General features: G+C 64.7%; 2 protein-coding genes across 3 annotated transcripts; both read right to left on the bottom strand.

Annotated features, from left to right (window-relative positions):
• Positions 1-4,904: 4,904 nt before the first annotated feature.
• On the bottom strand, positions 4,905-6,121 carry HEXIM1 (HEXIM P-TEFb complex subunit 1). The gene has a single exon (XM_040087470.2). It carries the CDS (start codon positions 5,918-5,920, stop codon positions 5,003-5,005), a length of 918 nt encoding a protein of 305 aa, XP_039943404.1. The 5' UTR covers positions 5,921-6,121; the 3' UTR covers positions 4,905-5,002.
• A 1,667-nt stretch (positions 6,122-7,788) lies between these two features.
• ACBD4 (acyl-CoA binding domain containing 4) lies at positions 7,789-14,510 on the bottom strand. Of its 2 annotated transcripts, XM_040087033.1 has the most exons (10): positions 14,398-14,510; positions 14,197-14,317; positions 14,027-14,111; positions 13,836-13,956; positions 11,788-11,883; positions 10,785-10,891; positions 10,069-10,219; positions 8,727-8,878; positions 8,338-8,382; positions 7,789-8,058 (listed from the first exon to the last, which is right to left on the bottom strand). In XM_040087033.1, exons 1-10 carry the CDS (start codon positions 14,465-14,467, stop codon positions 7,948-7,950), a joined length of 1,059 nt encoding a protein of 352 aa, XP_039942967.1. In that variant the 5' UTR covers positions 14,468-14,510; the 3' UTR covers positions 7,789-7,947. The 2 variants fall into 2 exon arrangements, with proteins under 2 accessions (XP_039942967.1, XP_039942968.1); XM_040087034.1 differs by lacking the exon at positions 11,788-11,883.
• Between the last annotated feature and the right edge of the window lie 4,508 nt (positions 14,511-19,018).

The raw sequence follows: 19,018 nt of genomic DNA on the forward strand, positions 1-19,018 counted from the left end.
ATGCCTCGCGCTGGCTACACGCACCGCCTCTTCCTCTACTGTTTGCGTTTCCATTGGTTCCGCCGAGCCGTCACGCAGCGGTACGGCGTGTTCTGATTGGCGGGACGGCGGCGGAGCCGGGACGGTGGCTATGGCGGCCGGGCGGGCGGAGCGGGAGCGGCGCCGCCGCCGCCATTTTGTGTGTGAGGGACCGGGCCGGGCCTACTCCTGTCGGAGACCGGGATTCCTTCCGCGGCCCCGAGCCGGCAACGCGGGGCGGTCCGGCGGGGGCTCCGTCCCGCGAGCGGAGCGTGGGGCCCCCCGCTGGCCCTAATGGGGGGGCGGTGCCGCGGAGCCACCGGACGCTCCCCCGCCAGCGTTCCGCGACCGGAGCTCAGCGCTGCCAGGCGCCTCATGGAGCTGCGCGGCCTCCCCGGGGTCTGAGCCGGTGGGGCGGAGGAACCCGGCCCGGCCCGGAGGGCTCCGGCTGCACCTGTGTTATTGCGCGGGGGCTGGGGCTGTTTTTCTATCAAAAGTAGCGTTAAACGGTATTTTAACGTTTGTCGACAGCTGTAGCTCGATCTTGTGCGGGGCTGGCCTTGCCTGACCCCCGTGAGCAGGGAGGGGAGGAACGGCGCAGTTTTTATAGAAATTGGGGCTGGGAAGCACGTCTGGAAGGCTGGATGTGCCGGTGTCCCGTCCCTCAATTCCCTCATACACCGCGTTTTGGGTGGGGGAAAATAATCCCTGGCATTTAATCCTTTGTTTCACACATTTCGGCCAAACCCCGCGGGGTTCCTGGAGGGATCCTGGCCGGATCCAGTGGATCTCAGCTAACATGGCCTCCCCGCCGGGGAGCTCGGAGACTCAAAAACAAAAGCGTTTGGCTGTTGCCAGGGCCCGGGGGAACTTCTCGGGCGGTGACAAACCCGAAAGACCCCGGGCTCGGAGGGAGCGATGCCCCTCTGGGGCTGGGGAAGCACCTGCAGCGTTGTTTTCCCCGTGCAAAGTCAAAACCCGGCTCTTTAAAAACGAAAAATGGCCTTTTTTTTTTTTTTTTTTTTTTTTTTTAAGTGCTCAGCGCTGGGGAGGGATTGAGCTGGCACAGCCTCCCCACGGCTCCTGAGTGGAGCTCCAGTTCCCGGCCCTGTTCTTGCCTCGGCAAAGGCCGATAACGCCAGCTCATCCCCTGGTATTTGTGGGGCTGGGTTTAGGTTTAAAACAGGGAGATTTGGGAGGATTCTGCTTGAAGTGCAGATTGTGCTGTCAGGCGTAGGTCAGTCAGTTAAAACCAGATTATTTAACATTTAGGTACTTGGTGAGGGATTTTTTAAAAATATATTTGTTGTTATGACTCTGGATGTTGCTTTAGCAGGTCCTGAATTGCAAAGCTTCATATGGAAAGGTGATGGCTGCCCCATCCCTGGAAGTGTCCAAGACCAAGTTGGACATGGCTTGGAGCAACCTGGGACAGTGGAAGGTGTCCCTGTCCATGGCAGTGGGGTGGAACTGGTCTTTAAGGCTTCTCCAACCCAATCCATTCCGTGATTCCCTGATATTTTTATATCCCAGCTGCATTTGCAGGGCTGGGAGGTTTTACTCTGTGTGTCTTCCAATGCTTGTGACAGCTGAAAATGCAATTTGAAGCTGATTTTGTCAAACTAATGAGGGTCACACTTGGTTTGAGCTGTGAGCTTTGCACCTGCCCAGGTGTTCCAGGGTTTGTGGGGAGCAGAAGGGGAGCAATCCCAAGGGGCTGGAGCTTGAACAAGCCAGGGTTTGTTCTGTTGCTGATCCACCAAGACCTGCGGGTTTTTGGTGGTGGTCCCACCAGCTGCAGATTCTTGTCGTTTGACCAAAATGCCACTTGTGTGACCCAGAGTCACTGGGAAATTTGCAGCGTCTTCCTGAGCTTCTCCTGGGCAGGGGAAGCCAGTGAAGGGGAGTGCAGTGAGAGCAGGTGAAGTGGTGGCAGGGCACCGTGGGGCTGCCAGAGCCGTGTCCCTGGCTATAACCCTGGCATGGGATCAGGGAGCCGCTGGATTTACCGGGCTCAGGCCTGGAGTGCCGCAGAAGGAGCACCAGGAGTGACTCCAAGGGGCTGCTGTGTCACAGGGCAGGATTTGGAGCTTGCCTCACCCCAAGGCTGTGGCATTAACAGACACTTCCTTCTTGGATTTGCAGTGTTTCCAGGGAACTGCTCTGTCCCTGCATTGCTTCTGTCCAAGGAGAAAGGCCATTCCTGCATGTGGGATGGAGCAGTCTCCATTTTTTGTGTCGGTGCTGTAATTTCTGCATCTCCCTAGGACAGAATTTCAGCCCTTTCCTCTGAAAACAAAACCCTTGGGAGGGGAGGAGCTGGGAAAGCCCTTTGCCAGAGGGTCTCCAAATGATCTGTGTTTCCAACCGCCCCAAATCCAGGGTGGTTGTTGCCCTCCCACAGCCAGGGAGCCATGGGGAGGTGATTCCTGCCTGGCCTAGTGGCATCCCTGTCCAGAGAATCACGGAATGGTTTGGGTGGGAAGAGACCCTAAAGCCCATTTCATTCCACCCCCTTCCATGGCTGCAACACTGGGTGCTCCAGGGTGCTCCAAGCCCCATCCAACCTGGCCTTGGATGCTTCCAGGACTGCAAGGGCGGCCACAGCTTCTCTGGGAACCTGTGCCAGGGCCTCCCCACCATGGCAGAGGTTGGCACTGGATGGTCTTTAAGGTCCAACCTAAACCATTCCATGATTGCAGCCTCTCGGTCCCAAGCCGAGCTGTGCTGATCCCTGCTGCCGTGGGCTCTGTGCTCACAGCTGAGCTCCAGTCAGCTCCTCTTCTCTGGAGCTCGTGGGAAGGCTTGGGATGGAGAGCTCTCCCCCTGGCCTGGTAGGAACACAGATGAGCTCTCCATCACGAGCTCTCCATCCATTACTGATCCACTGGGAGGTTTCAGAGGTCCCTGTCTGTCACTGCTCTGTACCTGCAGGAGGTTTGGGCACAGGAGCTGCAGTGAGCCCTTTGGATGAGGATAACCTGCTTCCTAGGGAGAGTCATTAAACAGCACCGAATAAAGCAGGGGGAGTTGGTGGGGGCAAAGCAGGTTGGAGAGTTGATCATTACAGTCCTTTGAGGTGGTTTGGGATTTTTTAAGTTGTATTTTTTTAAGCATTTGCAGAGAAAACGTTTATTCCAGGGACTTGAACCCGACAGGCGTGGGTTAAGTGGATGAGGGCAAAACCTGACTGAGAATATCGCTTTGGATCAAGGTTTTCCCACGAACCAGGTGTCGGGAGCTGCGTTTGACAGAGCTGCGACCCCGGTCAGTGCATCCTGCCCCGCGAGAAAACGCCTGTCGTGGGAATCACGGAGAGGGAATCGCTCGGCAGGGAAATAAACGGCGGGGAAGCAGCGCCCGGGCCGTTGGAGGACGCGGGGCTCGGCCCCATCCCAGCCCGCAGGATCCCGCAGCTCCTCGCCCCCCCTCCCCCGGCGCTGCGGTGATGTCATGGCACAGGGAAGGAGCCGAAGGGCTCTTGAGCAAGTGGCCCTGGCTCGTTTCCTTCCCCCCGCCGGTGCCCCAGAGCTGGGGGTGGGGGGGATAAAATCGGTGTCATCGCCCCTCCAGCGGCTCCCTCGGCTGCTCTAACCTCCGATTTTACACCACCTCACCGGCGCTGGTAGCACTGGGGCCGTGCCCATCCTGTCCCCCTGAACTCTGTTCCCTGATAAAGGCTGGTTTTTTTCCCCCGTGGAGCAGCAGGGCTTTGGCCAGGCTGGGGTTAAACCTGGTGGGACCCTTCCAGCCCCTCGGCGCTGCCGCTTTCCCCCCCCTCCCCCGATCTGGTCCCACCCCACCTGCGCTGGGCCTGCCCTGTCCCTCCTCCTCTCCCCGAGCCCTCCGGTTTTGTGTGAAAGCCCGATCCCCCATTCCTGCGGGCAGCTGCCCAGGCCCATCCCGGCTCCCTGCCTCAATCCCAGCTCCTGCCTCGCCAGGTACAGCTTTCATCACCTCCAATTCCTGCACCTCGGCCCCAGCCAGAGCCTCAGCCCCTCCCCTGCTTCACCCCTTCATGTACCTGTTTACTCCCCCCAAAAAACCTCCAGCGCTCCGAGCTTCTCCTGCTTTTCCCTCCTCCTCCTCCCCCTCTCAGGTGCAGCAGGAGGGAGGTTGAGCCATCGCCTTTCCCTACTCCCTCGTCAGCCATTTCAGAGGCCAAGTGCTGACTACCAAAACTTTTCCTTGGGCTGCTCCAAAACTTTAAGGTTTTTCCTCTCACTTGTAGCTTGAAGTAGATTTTTTTTTTTTTTTTTGCCCAGATTTCAGTTAATGACCTGGATTCCTACAGAGCTGCAGGGAAAAAAGAGTCAAGTTTAAGTGAGCCTTAGGCAAACAAGACAGACTTGAGGCTACTCCTACCTCAGTGAGATGCCCTCTGTGTTCACTACACACCATTTTACCCCCTTTCCACGTACTTTTAACGATTTCAGCTCATTAAGCAGAATTAAGTTTGAAAACAAATGGGGGAAAATAATAACAAAAAGGGTTAAGCAGGGAATTACGACTAAGTTTAATCAAACAACACTTATAACACGATGAAAATAATCCAGGATGTATTCCCTGGTGGAATACCATTCTGATTATTTTCGAGAAATCACACCAAAACTATTACAGTTACAAGTAAATCAATTTATTAGTCCTCTATATTTTTTTTATAGTCAGTTTTGGCCAATTTACAGCTTTCCAGGGGATTTTTTTTTTTAAACTTTTTTTGGTAAAGAAAAAAAAAAAAAGAAAGAAAAAAAAACCAAAACAAAAAACCCTCACCAAAACAAAAAAAAACCCCATAAACCAGATATCACCAATACATCAACCCCCCTTCGCCCCGTGACAGCCACCTAAAAAAGGGGGAGCCCTCGCCTCCCCCCCCCCCCCCAGCTGCAGTTTAACCCATAAAAAGGGTCCGCGGCGACTCTGTACAAGGACCGAATGTTCCACCCAGCACTGTAAAAACCCCCCCGCGCCCCCCTGCCCAGTGTCACTCCCCCGGCTTGCAGGGGCCCTTTTCCTGCCGGGGCAGCTCCTGCTCCCTCAGCAGCCGCAGGTTCTCGGCTCGCAGCCTGTCCACCTCCCGCTCCAGCGCCTGCACCCGCGCCGTGTCCGCCTCCTCCCCCCCGGCTTTTTTGCTCTCCATCCTCAGCCGGTTGTTCTCCTCCTCCATGCGCGAGAGGCACTTCTCCAGCTCCAGGTACTCCTTCACCAGCTCCTGCTTGCTCATGTTCTGCAGGCTCTCCACATGGTACCGCTCGTACGTCTCCGAGAAGTCCCTCTGCAGAAACTCGCTGCCGTCGCCCCCCATCCCGTCGCTGCCTCCGTCCTCGTCCGCCCCGTCGTCCAGGAAATCCTCCTCGCTCGTGTCGTCCGACTTGGCTGCCGCTCGCCGCGGGTACAGCCCGGTTTTCAGGTCGGGCTCCTCCTGGTCATGGTCCTCCATGAGGAACTGCGTGGTGTTGTAGGGAGCCACCGGCTGCCCCTTGGCGAACATCTCCGCCCGCAGCCGGGAGGCGCGGAGGCTCTGCCGCTCGTCGAACTGCTGCTTCTCCTCCCAGCTCAGCTTCGAGTACGGCTTCCAGCGCCGCTTCTTCTTCGACGGCCGCCGACGGTGCTTCTTCTTCACCGGCCACTCCTCGGTGCGTCCCACGGCCCGGTACCGCGGGCCCAGGCCGGGACGCCCCGCTCCACCCGCCGGCGGCCGCCCCTCGGCGCCGCCCGCCGCCGCCGCCTCCGCCCCGGGGGGCGGCAGCCGCCCGGCATCGCTGTCCTCCGCCGGCGCCTCTCCGCGCTCGGGCTGCGGCTCGGGCTCAGACTGCGGCTCCGGCCGCGCCTCGGGCTCGGAGCGAAGCTCCGGTTCGCACTGGGGCTCCGGCCCCGGTTCAGCGGGCGCCGCGTCGGCCATAGCGCTGCGCTCGGCTACGCTCGCTGACGGGCGCTACCGGCGCCGCATGGGGCCGGCCCCGCTCAGGCCGCCCGGGACATGGCCCGGGCGAGGAGGGGGGGTGGTTTTAACGCCGCCGGGCCCGCCTCCCCGCGCGCACTGCACGCGCCGCCGCCGCTCCCGCCGCAATCCCACCCTACGACCCGACCCTCGCCCGCCGCCGCCCGCTCCCGACTGCCTCTCCTCGGCCGCCGCCGCCCCCTTTATACCCGCGCGCGCCCCGCCCCGCCCCGCGCAGGCGCCCTGTGCGCCCCGCCCCACCGCGCGTCGGGAGCCGCCCCCGCCGCGCGCTCCGCGCCGCCGCCACGGTCCCGCGCGCGCGGGCGGTGCCGCCTCGCGGCCAATCGGCGGGCGCGGGGGACGGGCCCGCCCGCCGGGACACGCCTCTGGCCGTTGCGGAGCCTGGTCGCCATTGGTCAGGAGGGACGTCACTCGTGTGCGGCTCCACTAATCGGGAAGGGGCGAGGGCGGGACAGGACTGTACCACGCGGCGGGGGAGTCCCCGTGCGCGGGGCCGCGCGCGCCCCGCGACCTTCAGGCCCGCGCCGAGGGCAGCGTGCGCGCTTCCCCCCACAGCGGGACTGTGGCACGGTCCGAAAAGAGTCCCCGCGCGGCGGAGGCGCTGCCGGCGGTGCCGCGGCCCCGGGGCCCGGGGCTTTGTACAGGGCCGGGCTGGGCCGTGGGGGGGCCCGGGAGCGGCTCCGGGGGTGCGCGGGCCCGGGGGGGAAGGAGGCGAGCGGAAGGATCCCGGCGCTGGGCGGGTACGGCGGTCTGCAGTTGGCGGAGGGAGATGTAAACAAACCCAAGCGGAAAGAAGACGTTTCTTAAAGGCGCCGCGTCCCTTTTTGAAGGGGCGGTGCGGGGCTGCGCTTCTGAAGCCTGGGGGGGGCGCGGGGGGAGGGGGAAGGAGGGGGATGGGGATGTCCTGGGCCTTGTGCCGGTCCTAGTGCTGGTCCCATTCCTGTTTCTACCACCCCCACCCAGGGTGGCGATGGCCCCCTCGGGCCCCACGTTAGGGCTCGCGGCCTTGGGGGGGCTGAAGGGGTTTGGGGGGCCCCGCTGAGGGACACACGCCATGGGGACACACGGCTGTGGGGAGCAACGGACGGGCCGGGGGGCGGCCCTGGGGGCGCTACTGGGGCTCCGTGTCCGAGGGGGGAACAGGAGAGCTCCCCGTGGGACCCACGGCCCGGAGCCTCACGGCCGGGCGGGGCACAGCCCGCGGAAGGTGGGGGTTGTCTGTGTCACCGCTGTGTCACCAGCGGGGAGAACCTGCCCTGCCCAGCCCGGGGCAGCGGCCACCGGGGCCCCCCGGGATGGCACCGCTGGACCCCGGGCCGGGGAGGTCCCGAGGGCCCCCAGCCGCTCCCCTGGCCCCCGCCGCCCTGTCCGGAACACGGAGGGGGTGGCGCTGGCACGGGCCCGGTGGCACAGGGGGCACCGCCACACCCCGCGTGGGGGGGACCCTCGGGGGGACACGGCAGCCACGGGCACCGTGCCGCCACCATGTCCCTCGAGCCACTAGAGGTGACCGGGCGGGGACCGCGGCCGGGCAGGAGCAGGTGGCCAGGCCGGAGCGTTGGGCCGCGGTCCCCTCCCCTGGCAGGGCACAGGCAGCGGGGCTGAACCAAAAAGGCGACTTTAATTGAGGCAGGTTCGGTGATGTCCCAGCACGCCGTGGCCCCGGTGGCCGGGGACGGGCCCGTGGCCGTCCGTTCTGCCCGCGGGGCCGCGGCCGGTCCTGGTCCGTCTGTGCGTGGCAGCGGCGGCGCGGCCGCCCGGGCTCCGTGCGGGGCGGTGCCAGCCCCGCTCCCGGCGCCGGTGCCGGCCTGAGTGTGGGTGCCGGTGCCCGGGGGTGCCCGGGGGTGCCCGGCCCGCACAGCCCCGTGGCTGGTGAGGCGATTCCCGCGTGGCTCCGTGGCGCTTCCCCGGCTCGTGCGAAGCGGGATGGCGAAGGAGGGGTGGCAGCGGCGGCGGGGACGCGGTGGTCACCTCTTCCTGCCCTGCCAGTGGCGCAGCAGCCACTGGGTGACGAAGGGCCAGGTGGCGAGGAAGAGCAGCGTGCGCGGGGACACGGTCAGGCGCCACGGGGACATGGCCTGGCGTGGGGAAGGGGACAAAGATGTCACCGATGTCATCAAACACCCCCTCAGCCCTCTGCTGAAAGGAGCCATCGCCACTGTTCCGGGGTTCTGATCACATCCCTCCTCCTCTGGAGATCGTGCATCACACCGCCATCCCCGGGGCCGTGTCCCCACTGATGTCACTTGCTCCCCTTCCCTGACCCCCCCCAGCCGTGTTCCCAGGCCCCGGTGGGCTGTCGGGTGGGCAGGGGGACAGCAGGGCCACCCTGCAGCGCATTCTCCACCCCAACTCACCTGTGCAGCACGTGCCAGGCTGGGGTCTGTCCAAGCTGTGTCCCTCTGCAAAACAGGAGAGGGTTTGGGGCGCAGGTGGGGCTGGCACCCCCCTTGCAGCCGCTGTGAGAGGGAGGGAATGGCCCGGAGAGCCCGTGCAGGGCTCCTGAGAGGGGTGCAGATGGTGCAGCTGGGCCAGGACGCCGGGGACAGCAGGAACGAGGGAGGCAATGGCAGCAAGGGGCAGCAGCTCCCTGTCTGCACCGTGGGCCGGATCAGGGCAGCACCAGCTTCGGTTCTGGGTCACCAACCACCGCGGGGGTCCCCACACCTGGGCCGGCCCTGTCCCAGGGCCCGGAGCCGAGCCCTGCTGCCCCGGCCCCGCTGTCCCGGCCCGGCCCAGCCCGTACCTGGGCAGCACCGAGCGTCTCCAGCCGGCTCAGCCGCTCCTGCACTCGCCACAGCTCCTCCTGCAGTGCCCGCACCGTGCCGGCCACGTGGGCCTCCAGCTCCGCCGCCAGCTCGGGGCTGCTCCCGGGGTCCCCCCCGGCCAGCCGGACGCCTGCGGGCACAGGGACGGGCACACGAGTGGCAGGAGAGACTGAGCACCGCCCGAGGAGCCCCGGGGCTGCCGCTGCCCGCCCCGTGCTGTCACCCACGGGCGAGCAGCAACTCCCACAGGGCACCTGCTGTGAGCTGCCCGTGCCACAGCCGCTCCCAGCCCAGCCTGGCAGCCCCAGCAGCACCCAGGTTGTCACCAGGGCCACGCACCACTGTGTCCTTCCAGTGGTGGTGGCAGTGGGTGGCCGGCCCACCAACAGGGTGGGTGCTGTGGTGCATTGTGGGGCTCCTTGTGACACCTGGTGAAGGGGCCACCACCGGGCAGGACACCCAGGGCCGGGTCAGCTCCTCCCTGCCCTCCCCCGAGCCCAACGAAGGACCCAAACCAGCCTGGCAGACACCTGGATAATCCAGGCTGTGAGTGTGACACGGGCGGGAGCTCCCTGGCAGCCCCTGGGGACAGCACAGCCGGCCTGATCGGCCTCGGGACAAGTTCACTGCCAAGGTCAAGCAGCCCGGAAGGGAACGGTAACAGGGGAAAGGGTGAGACACGTGGGCTGTGCCCAGGTGAGGCAATGGCACCCGTCCCACGGGTGAGGGTGGCAATGCCACCCCAGGGCAGCCCGGTATGTCTGGGGACAGCACAGAAGGTAGCAGGAGGTTCCTCCCTGCAGTGGCACAGCTCGAGGCCTGGTGGGCCCCAGACACCAGCAGCAGTGGTGGGTGGCATCAGGTGAGTGGCACTGCTGTCCCCAAGGCCTGCAGGGCACAGGGCCCAGCTGCACCCCTGCCCTCCTGGGCAGAGCTCACCCCTGGCACCACACACACCCAAAGGCAGCGCTGCTGTGGCTGCACCAGGGGCAGGAGCCGGGCACGGGGAGCCGGGGACCTGCATTCCTGCCTGGCTGCTGAAGGGCCAGCAGAGCATCCTCCAAATTTAGGCAAATTAGTGCCACTGCAAGAAATGGGCAAAGGGCAGGCTGTGTCCTGGAGGACACCACTGAACTGCCTGGGGACCAAGGGATGCAGAGACAGGACACTCGTGACTTTCTTCAGCTACTGATGACCCAGCTGCAGGCTCTGGAGCCAAACTCGGTGCCCTGGGGGTGGTGGGGGCTGCCCAAGCCCCAGCCCAGCCCAGGGAGGTGGGGCAGCAGCAGGAAGGGGCGCAGGGACAAGCTCTGCACCCACCTGTCTCGGAGCCCACGGCTGTGAGGTCGGTGCTGCTGCTCCCCTCGGCTCTTCTGCCTTCACCCTCCTCGCCCTGCCCAGCACTGTGGGGCCCTGGGGGCTCAGCCCCAGCCTGGAGCCTGTTTGGGGTGAGCCCCCGCACCTGCCCGGCCTAGGAGATGGGAGAGAAGGGCCCTGACACCCCACTCCCTTCCCAGGGCAGGGAGGGGGATGCCAGGGCAGCAGCGGGGTCCTTCTCTGCCTTGTGGTGGCATTCTTGGGCTGGAGGGTGTGTGGGGCTGAGAGAAGCTGAATGCCAGTGGTAGCACCTGGCTTGGGAGTGACTCCTGAGGGGAGTGAGGTGCCCAGAATTGAGGTGGCAAAAGAGGGGGGGCTCCCTCCCTCCTTCCACCAGATCCACCAGGCCTCACCAAGGCACCTCAAGTGGCAAACGTGGCCCATGGCAGCAGGGAGAAGTGGAAGGGGAACGATCCAGGTGGTGGCACCCATGTGGAGCCGCTGGTCTTGCCCAGCCCCGAGAGCCCCCAGTGCCCACCAGAGCCACACCACAGGAATGGGGGGCTCCTCTGTGACAGGGCCCAGGCTCCAGGAGTGACTCCAGTCACAGAGAGGTGCAGGACGGTGTCCCTGTAGGTTTTGTGAGGCTCCCAGGCTGGCGGTGCCGTGCAGCACGGGCAGGGCAGGGATGGCAAAGCCTCCAGCGCTTCCTCCGTTACCTTCTCAGGCTCCATCTGCTCCAGGGTGTCACAGAACGTGTCCCCCTCAGAGTCACTCGTCACCTGGCTCCCCTCGAGCGCCTTGGGGGCAGGAGCCAGCCCAGCTCCTGGAAGGGAAGCACAGGGCTGAGCCCCGGGCAGGGCAGGGGTGCCCAGCTGTGCCTGGAGGGCGGCAGGTGGAACGAGGGATGTGCGTGCCCAGGCCGAGGCAGGAGAGGGAAACTGAGGCACTGCTGGGGCAGAGGCTGCTGTTAACATGGCCCAGGTCATGGCCATGAATCCAAGGGCTGAATTCCCCCTTCTGCCGCCCACGGTGTCCCATTGGCACAACACCCAGGGCCCCTGGGGCAGCAGTGGCACAAGCAGGGAAACTGCCCAGCTGCCTGGGCACTGCCAGCCCCAGCACTGGAGGCTGGCACGGCTGGGGCAGCGGCGCTCGCTCCGTGACCATATTTGCTCCTGGGGGAAGGCTGGAGCTGCAGCGGGAGGAGGAACCTCCCCGAAGCACCCTGCCCACCCCAGGGCACAGCCAGGGGCCCCTCGAGGGGGGCACAGGATGGCAGAGGGTGACAGTACGAGGGGCTGCGAGAGAAAAGCCAGGGCTGAGGCGTCACCAGGGAGGGCCAGGGCTTGGCACTGTGAATCCCAGTGCCAAGGAAACGTGGCTTGAGCCAAGGGAAAACATCCTCTCATGGGTCACGGACCTTCCAGGGTGGTATTTTCCCAGTCCATGAGGCAACAGCCTCCCCTTGTCCCCGCAGTTTAGGAGAGTTAGGCCCCTTTGCACAGGCAGGAGCGAGGCAGAGCCAGCCCCACACATGCAGGGTTACCCCAGGGAGAGCTGGACCCACGAACAGCCCCGAGCCCTGGCAGTGCCTGGAACACCGGCAGGCCTGGAGCAGAGGTGCCTGATGCCAACAGCCCCCTGGGTGGATGGAACCCCAGCCCCGAGCCTGCTCCATGGGGTCTCTGCCCGGGGGCCGGCCACACCAGGGGCACCAACCTGGCACGTGCTGCCCGTCCTGCTGCTCCCCGGGCACGGTGTCTCTGGGGCTCGCTGGGACATCCCTGGCAGGGCCGTCCGGCTGCCCCCGGCGCTCTGCACGGAGGGAAGAGGCAGAGCAGGGTCACCTTGTGGGGTGAGAGTCGTGCTGTCCCTGCAGCGCTGGCTCCCCGTGGCTGGGCCGCCCTGTCAGCACAGCTGGGGGACGCGCAGATGTCAGGGACCAGCCAGGCACCAGCAGCCTCTGGAGGTACCAGCAGCTGGCAGGGAAGGAGAGGAGCCAGCTTTGTTTGCTGACAGCCCAGGAATCCACGTGAACTCGTGTGGGTTCACCCTGTGCAGACCAGCTCGCTCAGCCAGGGCAGGCTGGGCTGTCCCCATGCCCGAGCCCCTGTGGCAGCAGGCAGAGGGATCAGCATTGGTGAGTGGCAGTGACAGTCCTGTCCCCTGGCAGTGCCCACGGCCCCCGGCACACCCGCGGTAACAAAGAGCCCGACTCAAGAAGCGTTGGCTGGAAGAGCCTTGTGTGGGCAGCAGCACCCCGAGGACCTGGGGCAGCAGCACCCTGAGGGGCTCCAGCTCCGTGGAGCCCACGGGGTTAATCCCAGCCAGATTTCCAGCAGCCCTCGGGACTTTGCTCCCTGCTCCTGGGCAGGCAGGAGTGTGGCAACGCTGCCCTGCTGCTCCTTGCCTGCACCTCTCTGCTGTCCCCAGCCTGCCTTCGGCATCACGGGGGACACACAGGGGGACAAGGGCAGCTGCACCCCGCAGGGGAAGTGCCAGGGCTGCCCCGCTCTGGGATCCCCCCCATTCCCAAATCCTCCTGTTAGCACAGAGTGGTGGGTGCAGGCAGGGTCCTGTCACCTCACACAGCACCAGGACACACCTGGCTCCAGCCAGCCACGTTCACAAGACTCTGGTGAAAGCACTCACTGGACACCTGCTGGGACCTGGAACCATCCAGTGCCACTTTATAATGTGCTGTCTTTGTAAATAAACAAACCCAAAGCTGCCCAGACTCCCAGCTCTGTGCCCAGAAGCTGCCGGAGGCACCTGCCACGCTCCACACTCTGAAATCCCCTTTCTGCTCCGGTCAAGAGCTGCAATTGCAGTGTCTGAAGGCAGGCTGGGAACCTTTAACACAAATGACTCAAGACCTTCCAGAGCTCCGTGTCTGCACCTCGGTTCCAGCCACCAGCGGCTGCCCTGGGGCCAAGCCTTACAGACAACTGTTTGTGGCCCCCCTGTTGGAAGCAGGGGGTGATGGGCACAGGACAGATGCCTCAGGAGCGAGTCTGTTTGCCAGGGCTCTCCCAAACCACTGACAGGTCACACACTCGCTGTGAATAAACCCTGGAAGCCGCCGTGCTGATGTGCTGGTGGTGCTTTTCTGACCCCTGGGCGGCCCGGCTGCTCCTCACCAGTCAGACACACCCGGGACAGCCCTGCACTGAGGGTGGGACAGGTCCCCAGCCCCCTCCCGGCACGAGGCCACAGCCAGAGGCGTGGAAAGGACTGGGAATGATTCTCCTCTAGCACAAACCGGTCCAAATAATCCCATTTCTCAAGCCCTGTTTCTCCACATCCCCTCCGCGCAGGAGCTGGCCGGCCCGTCCAGATGTTTACAGCAGCTGAGCCGGAGCCCTGCCCGGAATGGGGCAGAGCCAAGGAGAGGCACAACCTCCCTGGGAGCTGATCCCTGCCCCACTGCAACCAGGGAGAGCAGCCAAGGGCCACTGGGACGCCAGAGCCCAAACTCTCGCCGCAAAGTTTTGAGGAGAGAAAGCCCAGAATGCGTCAGGCAAAGGGACACCAGTGTCACACGGAGGGACACGGGTCCGCCCAAAGAGCCCCCGGCAGGCTCGGGGGGATGCGCTGTGTCCATCCCGTGCCCCCCAGGGAGCAGCAGCAGGAGGTGCCCGGGGGACGAGCGGGACCCGCAGGCGGTGCCGGTGCCGGTGCCGGTGCACGGGAGCGCGGTGCCAGGAGGGCAGCACCCAGGGCGGGGATGCGCCGGGCACAGCCGGGGTGCAGCGGCCCCCACTCACCCCCTTTGCTCTTGAAGAAGGACTCGGGGGGCCGGGGCATGTCGTGGATCACCTCGTAGAGCGGCTCGAAGTAGCGGAACATCTCCTCCGTGCTCTCGTCCATGGGCACGGTGTCAATGACCTGCGGAGGGCCGCGGCTGGACACGGGCACCGCGCAGCGCCCGGCCCGGCCCCGCCGCCCGCCCCGTTACCTTCTGGGCCACCTTCTTCATCTCCGCCACGTACGCGGCCATCGCCTCCTCCTTGGACATCCCGCCCAGGCTGTGCCAGGCGTCCCTGCGGGGCCGGCGGCCGTCAGCGGGGCCGGGGGAACCGGACCCGAACCCGGCCCGGAGCGGAACCGGGACTCCCCCGCTCTTACCACTTGTACCGGCCGATGGGGTCCCAGAAGCCGGGCCGCGGGCCCTGGCAGCACCCCGCCGTCGCCTGCTTGTAGTAGCTGTAGAAGCGCAGCATCTCCTCGTAGGAGGGCCGGTACGCACCTGCGGGACACGGTCAGCGGAGTCGCCGGCGCCTCGGCCGCCCGGCCCCGCTCCCGGCCCCGCTCCCGGCCCGTACTCACCGCTCCGCGGCAGCCCCTGGATCACCTGCACGGCGGCGCGGAACTGCGCCCCGCAGCCCGGCTCCTCCATGGCCGCACCGGCCCCGCACCGGCCCCGCACCGGCCCCGCACCGGCGCGGATCCCACTCCGTGCGGGGACAACGCGGGGCCAATCAGCGCCCGCCTTCCATCGGCCCCTTCTCACCGCGCCCAATCAGCGCCCGCCTTCCATCGGCCCCTTCTCACCGCGCCCAGTCAGCGAGCGGCTCCCGGAACGGGCCCCGCCCCCTGCACACCCTGCGTTGAGCAAGGCGCGCGCGCCTCCTGCCGGCCAGACGGTGCAGAGCACGGAGCGGGGGCGGGGCGCCGCCTGGCGGGGACAAGGGGAACTGCAGCGATGGGGGCACAGGGAGAGGGACAGGGACAGGGACAGGGACAGGGACAGGGACAGGGACAGGGACAGGGATGGGGACAGGGACAGGGATAGGGACAGGCAGGGACACTGCAGGCAGGGACAGGGACAGGGACAGGGACAGGGACAGGGACAGGGACAGGGATAGGGACAGGGACAGGGACCGGGACAGGGACAGGGACAGGGACAGGGACAGGGACAGGGACGGGGACAGGGACAGGGATAGGGACAGGGACAGGGACAGGGACAGGGATAGGGACAGGGACAGGGACAGGGACAGGGACAGGCAGGGACACTGCAGGCAGGGACAGGGACAGGGACAGGGACAGGGACAGGGACAGGGACAGGGACAGGCAGGGACAGGGACAGGGACAGGGACAGGGACAGGGACAGGGACAGGGACAGGGACAGGGAGAGGGACAGGGACAGGGAGAGGGGACAGGGACAGGGACAGGGACAGGGACAGGGACAGGGACAGGGAGAGGGGACAGGGACAGGGACAGGGACAGGGATGGGGACGGGGATGGGGATGGGGATGGGGATGGGGATGGGGATGGGGATGGGGATGGGGACAGGGATGGGGATGGGGACAGGGACAGGGACAGGGGGACAAAGACAGGGACAGGGACAGGGACAGGAATAGGGATAGAAACAGGGACAGGGGGACAGGGACAGGGACAGGGACGGGGATGGGGATGGGGACGGGGACAGGGACAGGGGGACAAAGACAGGGACAGGGATAGGGACAGGGACAGGGATAGGGATAAGGATAGAGATAGGGACAGGGGGACAGGGACAGGGATAGGGGGACAAAGACAGGGACAGGGACATGGGGACAGGGATAGGGACAGGAACTGTGGCACAGGGACAGGGGGACAGGGACAGGGACAGGGACAGGGACGTGGGGATAGGGACATGGTGACAGGGATGGGGACAGGGGGACAGGGACAGGGACGGGGACAGGGACGTGGGGATAGGGACATGGTGACAGGGATGGGGACAGGGGGACAGGGACAGGGGGACAGGGATTGTGGGGCTGAGACAGTGGGATAGGGACAGGGACAGCAGGACAGGGGACGGTGCACAGGGACAGTGAGCCAGGACAATGAGAGTGCCTGGGGACCGTGGGTCAATGTGAGACAGGACAGGGACAGGGCACAGGACAGTGCTCCAGGACAGAGTGCACCGGGACATGGGGCATAGGGACAGAGAAACTGCACCAGGAGTGGAGCCCTGGGACAGAGCCCAGAGCTTGGGGACGTTCTCTGATGCGCCAAGGCAGTGCAGTGACGCTGCAGCCACCTCCCAGGACAGGGACCCTGTGCAAGGGGACAGTGCCATGGGTGGGGCGGTGGCAGAGCTTCGTGTCACTGCGGGCACAGGGACAGTGCTTAGTGTGCCAGGAGGTTTCACCCACCCGGGCTGTGCAGCAGGACAAGGCAGTGCCGGAGCACAGGGACGCTCTGGAACACTGGCACAGGGTGCCCAGAGCAGCTGTGATCCCTGGCAGTGCCCAAGGCCAGTCTGGAGCAGCCTGGGACAGTGGGAGGTGTCCCTGCCATGGCTGGGGTGGCACTGGGTGGGCTTTGAGGTGATTCTGTGATATTCATCCAGGGTTCTGGGGCCCTGGACACAGGGGGACACCGGGGCCATGCACTGTGACACGGGACAATGCAGCAGGCATGGGGACAATGCAATGGAGCCACGTACCAAAGGTCCCAGGGGAAGGGACCAGGAGACTGGGACACTGCACTGGGAGGGTCGGACACTGGGACACATGGCACTGGGACAGTGTCACAGTGTCACCTGGGCAGCGGGCAGGAGCAGGGTCCCACTGCGTGGGGAGGGGACAGCTGGGTCAGGCAGAGCCATTGTTAATTATTACCCAGCTTTGTCCACTGTTCTTTTATTCACTGTATATTTTTATCCGCTGTTAATTATTATCCAACTTAATTAATTGCAATAGTAAGGAGGGGGCAGAATTTGGGGTCTCTGAGCCCTCAAGGTGAAGTTCCTTCCCCCTGTGCTCCAGGAGCTTTCCTTGAAGGCAGGGAGCTGTGGGGCCGTGGGGACATGTGTGCCCTGGGGAGGTGGGAGGTTCTGGGGGGCCGTGGGGACCCCCCGGATCCGGCCCTGGCCCAGGGATGGATCCTGGGATTGGGGTGCAGAGCAGCTTCCAGCATCTCTGTGCTGGCTTCATCCTTGCCTCACACTCCAGTTTCCCAACCTTAATCCTGCCCCCAAATCCCAAAGTGGATCACCATCCCCTCCCCAACCCTTCTAAATCTCATCCACATCACCCGGGGAAACATTTCCTTTGCCAGTTGAAGAGAAATAAATAAAACGAAATAAATCATAAGAAGAAAATAAATATATATCTAATAAAGGCAGCAAAGCCTTTTAAACCTCCGGCCATTTCCGAGCTCTGACTCAGGATTCCTGCTCGGAACAGCGGCGGGGCCTCGCTGGCTCCTGCTGCCGGCAGAGCCGGCCCCGAATCCCGGGCGCTGATTCACGGGACACGTGCTGTGCTATAAGCGGCCGGGAATGCGAGCTGCTGCTTTCCACGGGATCCCTTCCAACCCGCCGGCGGGCGGGAGAAAAATAGCAACGCCGCGGGAGAGGAGGAACCGCAGAGGGACTCGTTCGTGCTGCGGATTTTGCAGCCGGAGGTGTTTATCCCGGTCATCTCACAGGGTCGAGGCATCTGTTGCTGAATTCCTGGGAATGTGGCTTCAATGGGAGCAAGAGGACTTGGAGCAGAGCCCGCTTATGTGACTTGCAAGTGCGTTTTTGGGGTGACTCCGGTGTCCCCCTGTCCCCAAAGTATTCAGGAAGAGCTTTATGCCCCCCCAAAACAGCCCAGGGACTGCACAGATGAGTCCCCAGCTGTCCAGATGTTGCAGGAGTTGCCCAGGTCTTGAACTACAGCACTAAAATACTGTCCCAGGCTGCTCAGACGCTGCCCAGATGTCTCCCTGAATGTACAGATGTTGTTCTGGGATAACCCAGGAGTGCCCAGATGTTGCTCAGGACACACAAATATCACCCACGATGCCCAGAAGTTGCCATGGATGCCCCAGTGTTCCCTCAGTACATTCCAGTATCCCCCAGGGTACCCAGATGCCGCCCTAAGTGTCCAGGTGTCACCCCAGGATACTCAGTTATCCCTCAAGGTGCCCAGATGTTGCCCAGATGTTGCTGCAGTCTGTCCTGCTCTCACCCCTGGATGCCCAACTGCCCCACCCAGGGGCTGGCAGCACCTGCTGCGCTGGCATTGGGGAAAGTCACCTTCCCCTCCCGTCCTGCAGCTGCTGCTCCCCACAGCCCAGCCAGGCCTGGGGTGCCCCCCTGCTCCCCTGGACACGCTGGATTTTTGGAAGAAGCCTGCAGTCACCATCCCTTCCTGCCCCACCCACGCTCAGTGGTGACAACCAGGGACAGAGCGAGAGGAAACGGCCTCAAGCCGTGCCAGGGGAGGGTCAGGCCGGACATCAGGAGGGGTTTCTCCATGGGAAGGGTGGTCAGGCGTTGGAAGAACCTGCCCGGGAGTGCGGTGGAGGGCTGGAGGTGCCCGAGAACAGCCGGACGTGGCACCGAGTGCTCTGGGCTGGGGATGGGGTGGGGCTGATCCTGGGGGCTCTTCCCACCTTAAACAGTTCTGGGGTCTGTGTGTGCCCGGCTGCACACACACACACACACGGGGCTCCGGGACAGTGGGGACCGTCACCTGGGGGTCTCAGCCCGGTGCCACCCAGCCCCCGAGCTGGGGACAGGGCGGGACCGGGCGGCCCAGGTGTGATGGCAAAGGGGGTGCCCTGGGTCGCCACCGGCGCTGCCAGGGTGGCCGGGCAGAGCGGGGCTCCCCGGCGGTGACCGCTGTGTCCCTTGGGCCGGTGCCCGGTGCAGGAGGACCCGCGGGGGGCAGTGAGGACTCCCGGTGCGTCCCGGCCCTTGGCACAGAGCGAATCCCCGGGCGCACGGCGGGACCCCGGCCCGTTCCCGGCGCAGAGCGAGCCCCGTGCAGCCCGGATCCCATCCCGAGCGGCCCCGGTCCCACCGGCACAAAGGGTTAACAGCGCCCGGGCTGCGATGTGGCTCCTCCCGGTCCCTCCCCGCGGCCGGCCCCGGTCACGGCCCGGCCGCCCAGCCCCAGTCCAGCCCCAGCCCCGACCTCCGCCACCGCCCAGCCCGGTTCCACCGGCCGCGGGCACCGGGCGTGCCGGGAGC

The sequence above is a fragment of the Hirundo rustica genome, chromosome 27 (assembly GCF_015227805.2).
Source record: "Hirundo rustica isolate bHirRus1 chromosome 27, bHirRus1.pri.v3, whole genome shotgun sequence".
Taxonomy (NCBI): Eukaryota; Metazoa; Chordata; class Aves; order Passeriformes; family Hirundinidae; genus Hirundo; species Hirundo rustica.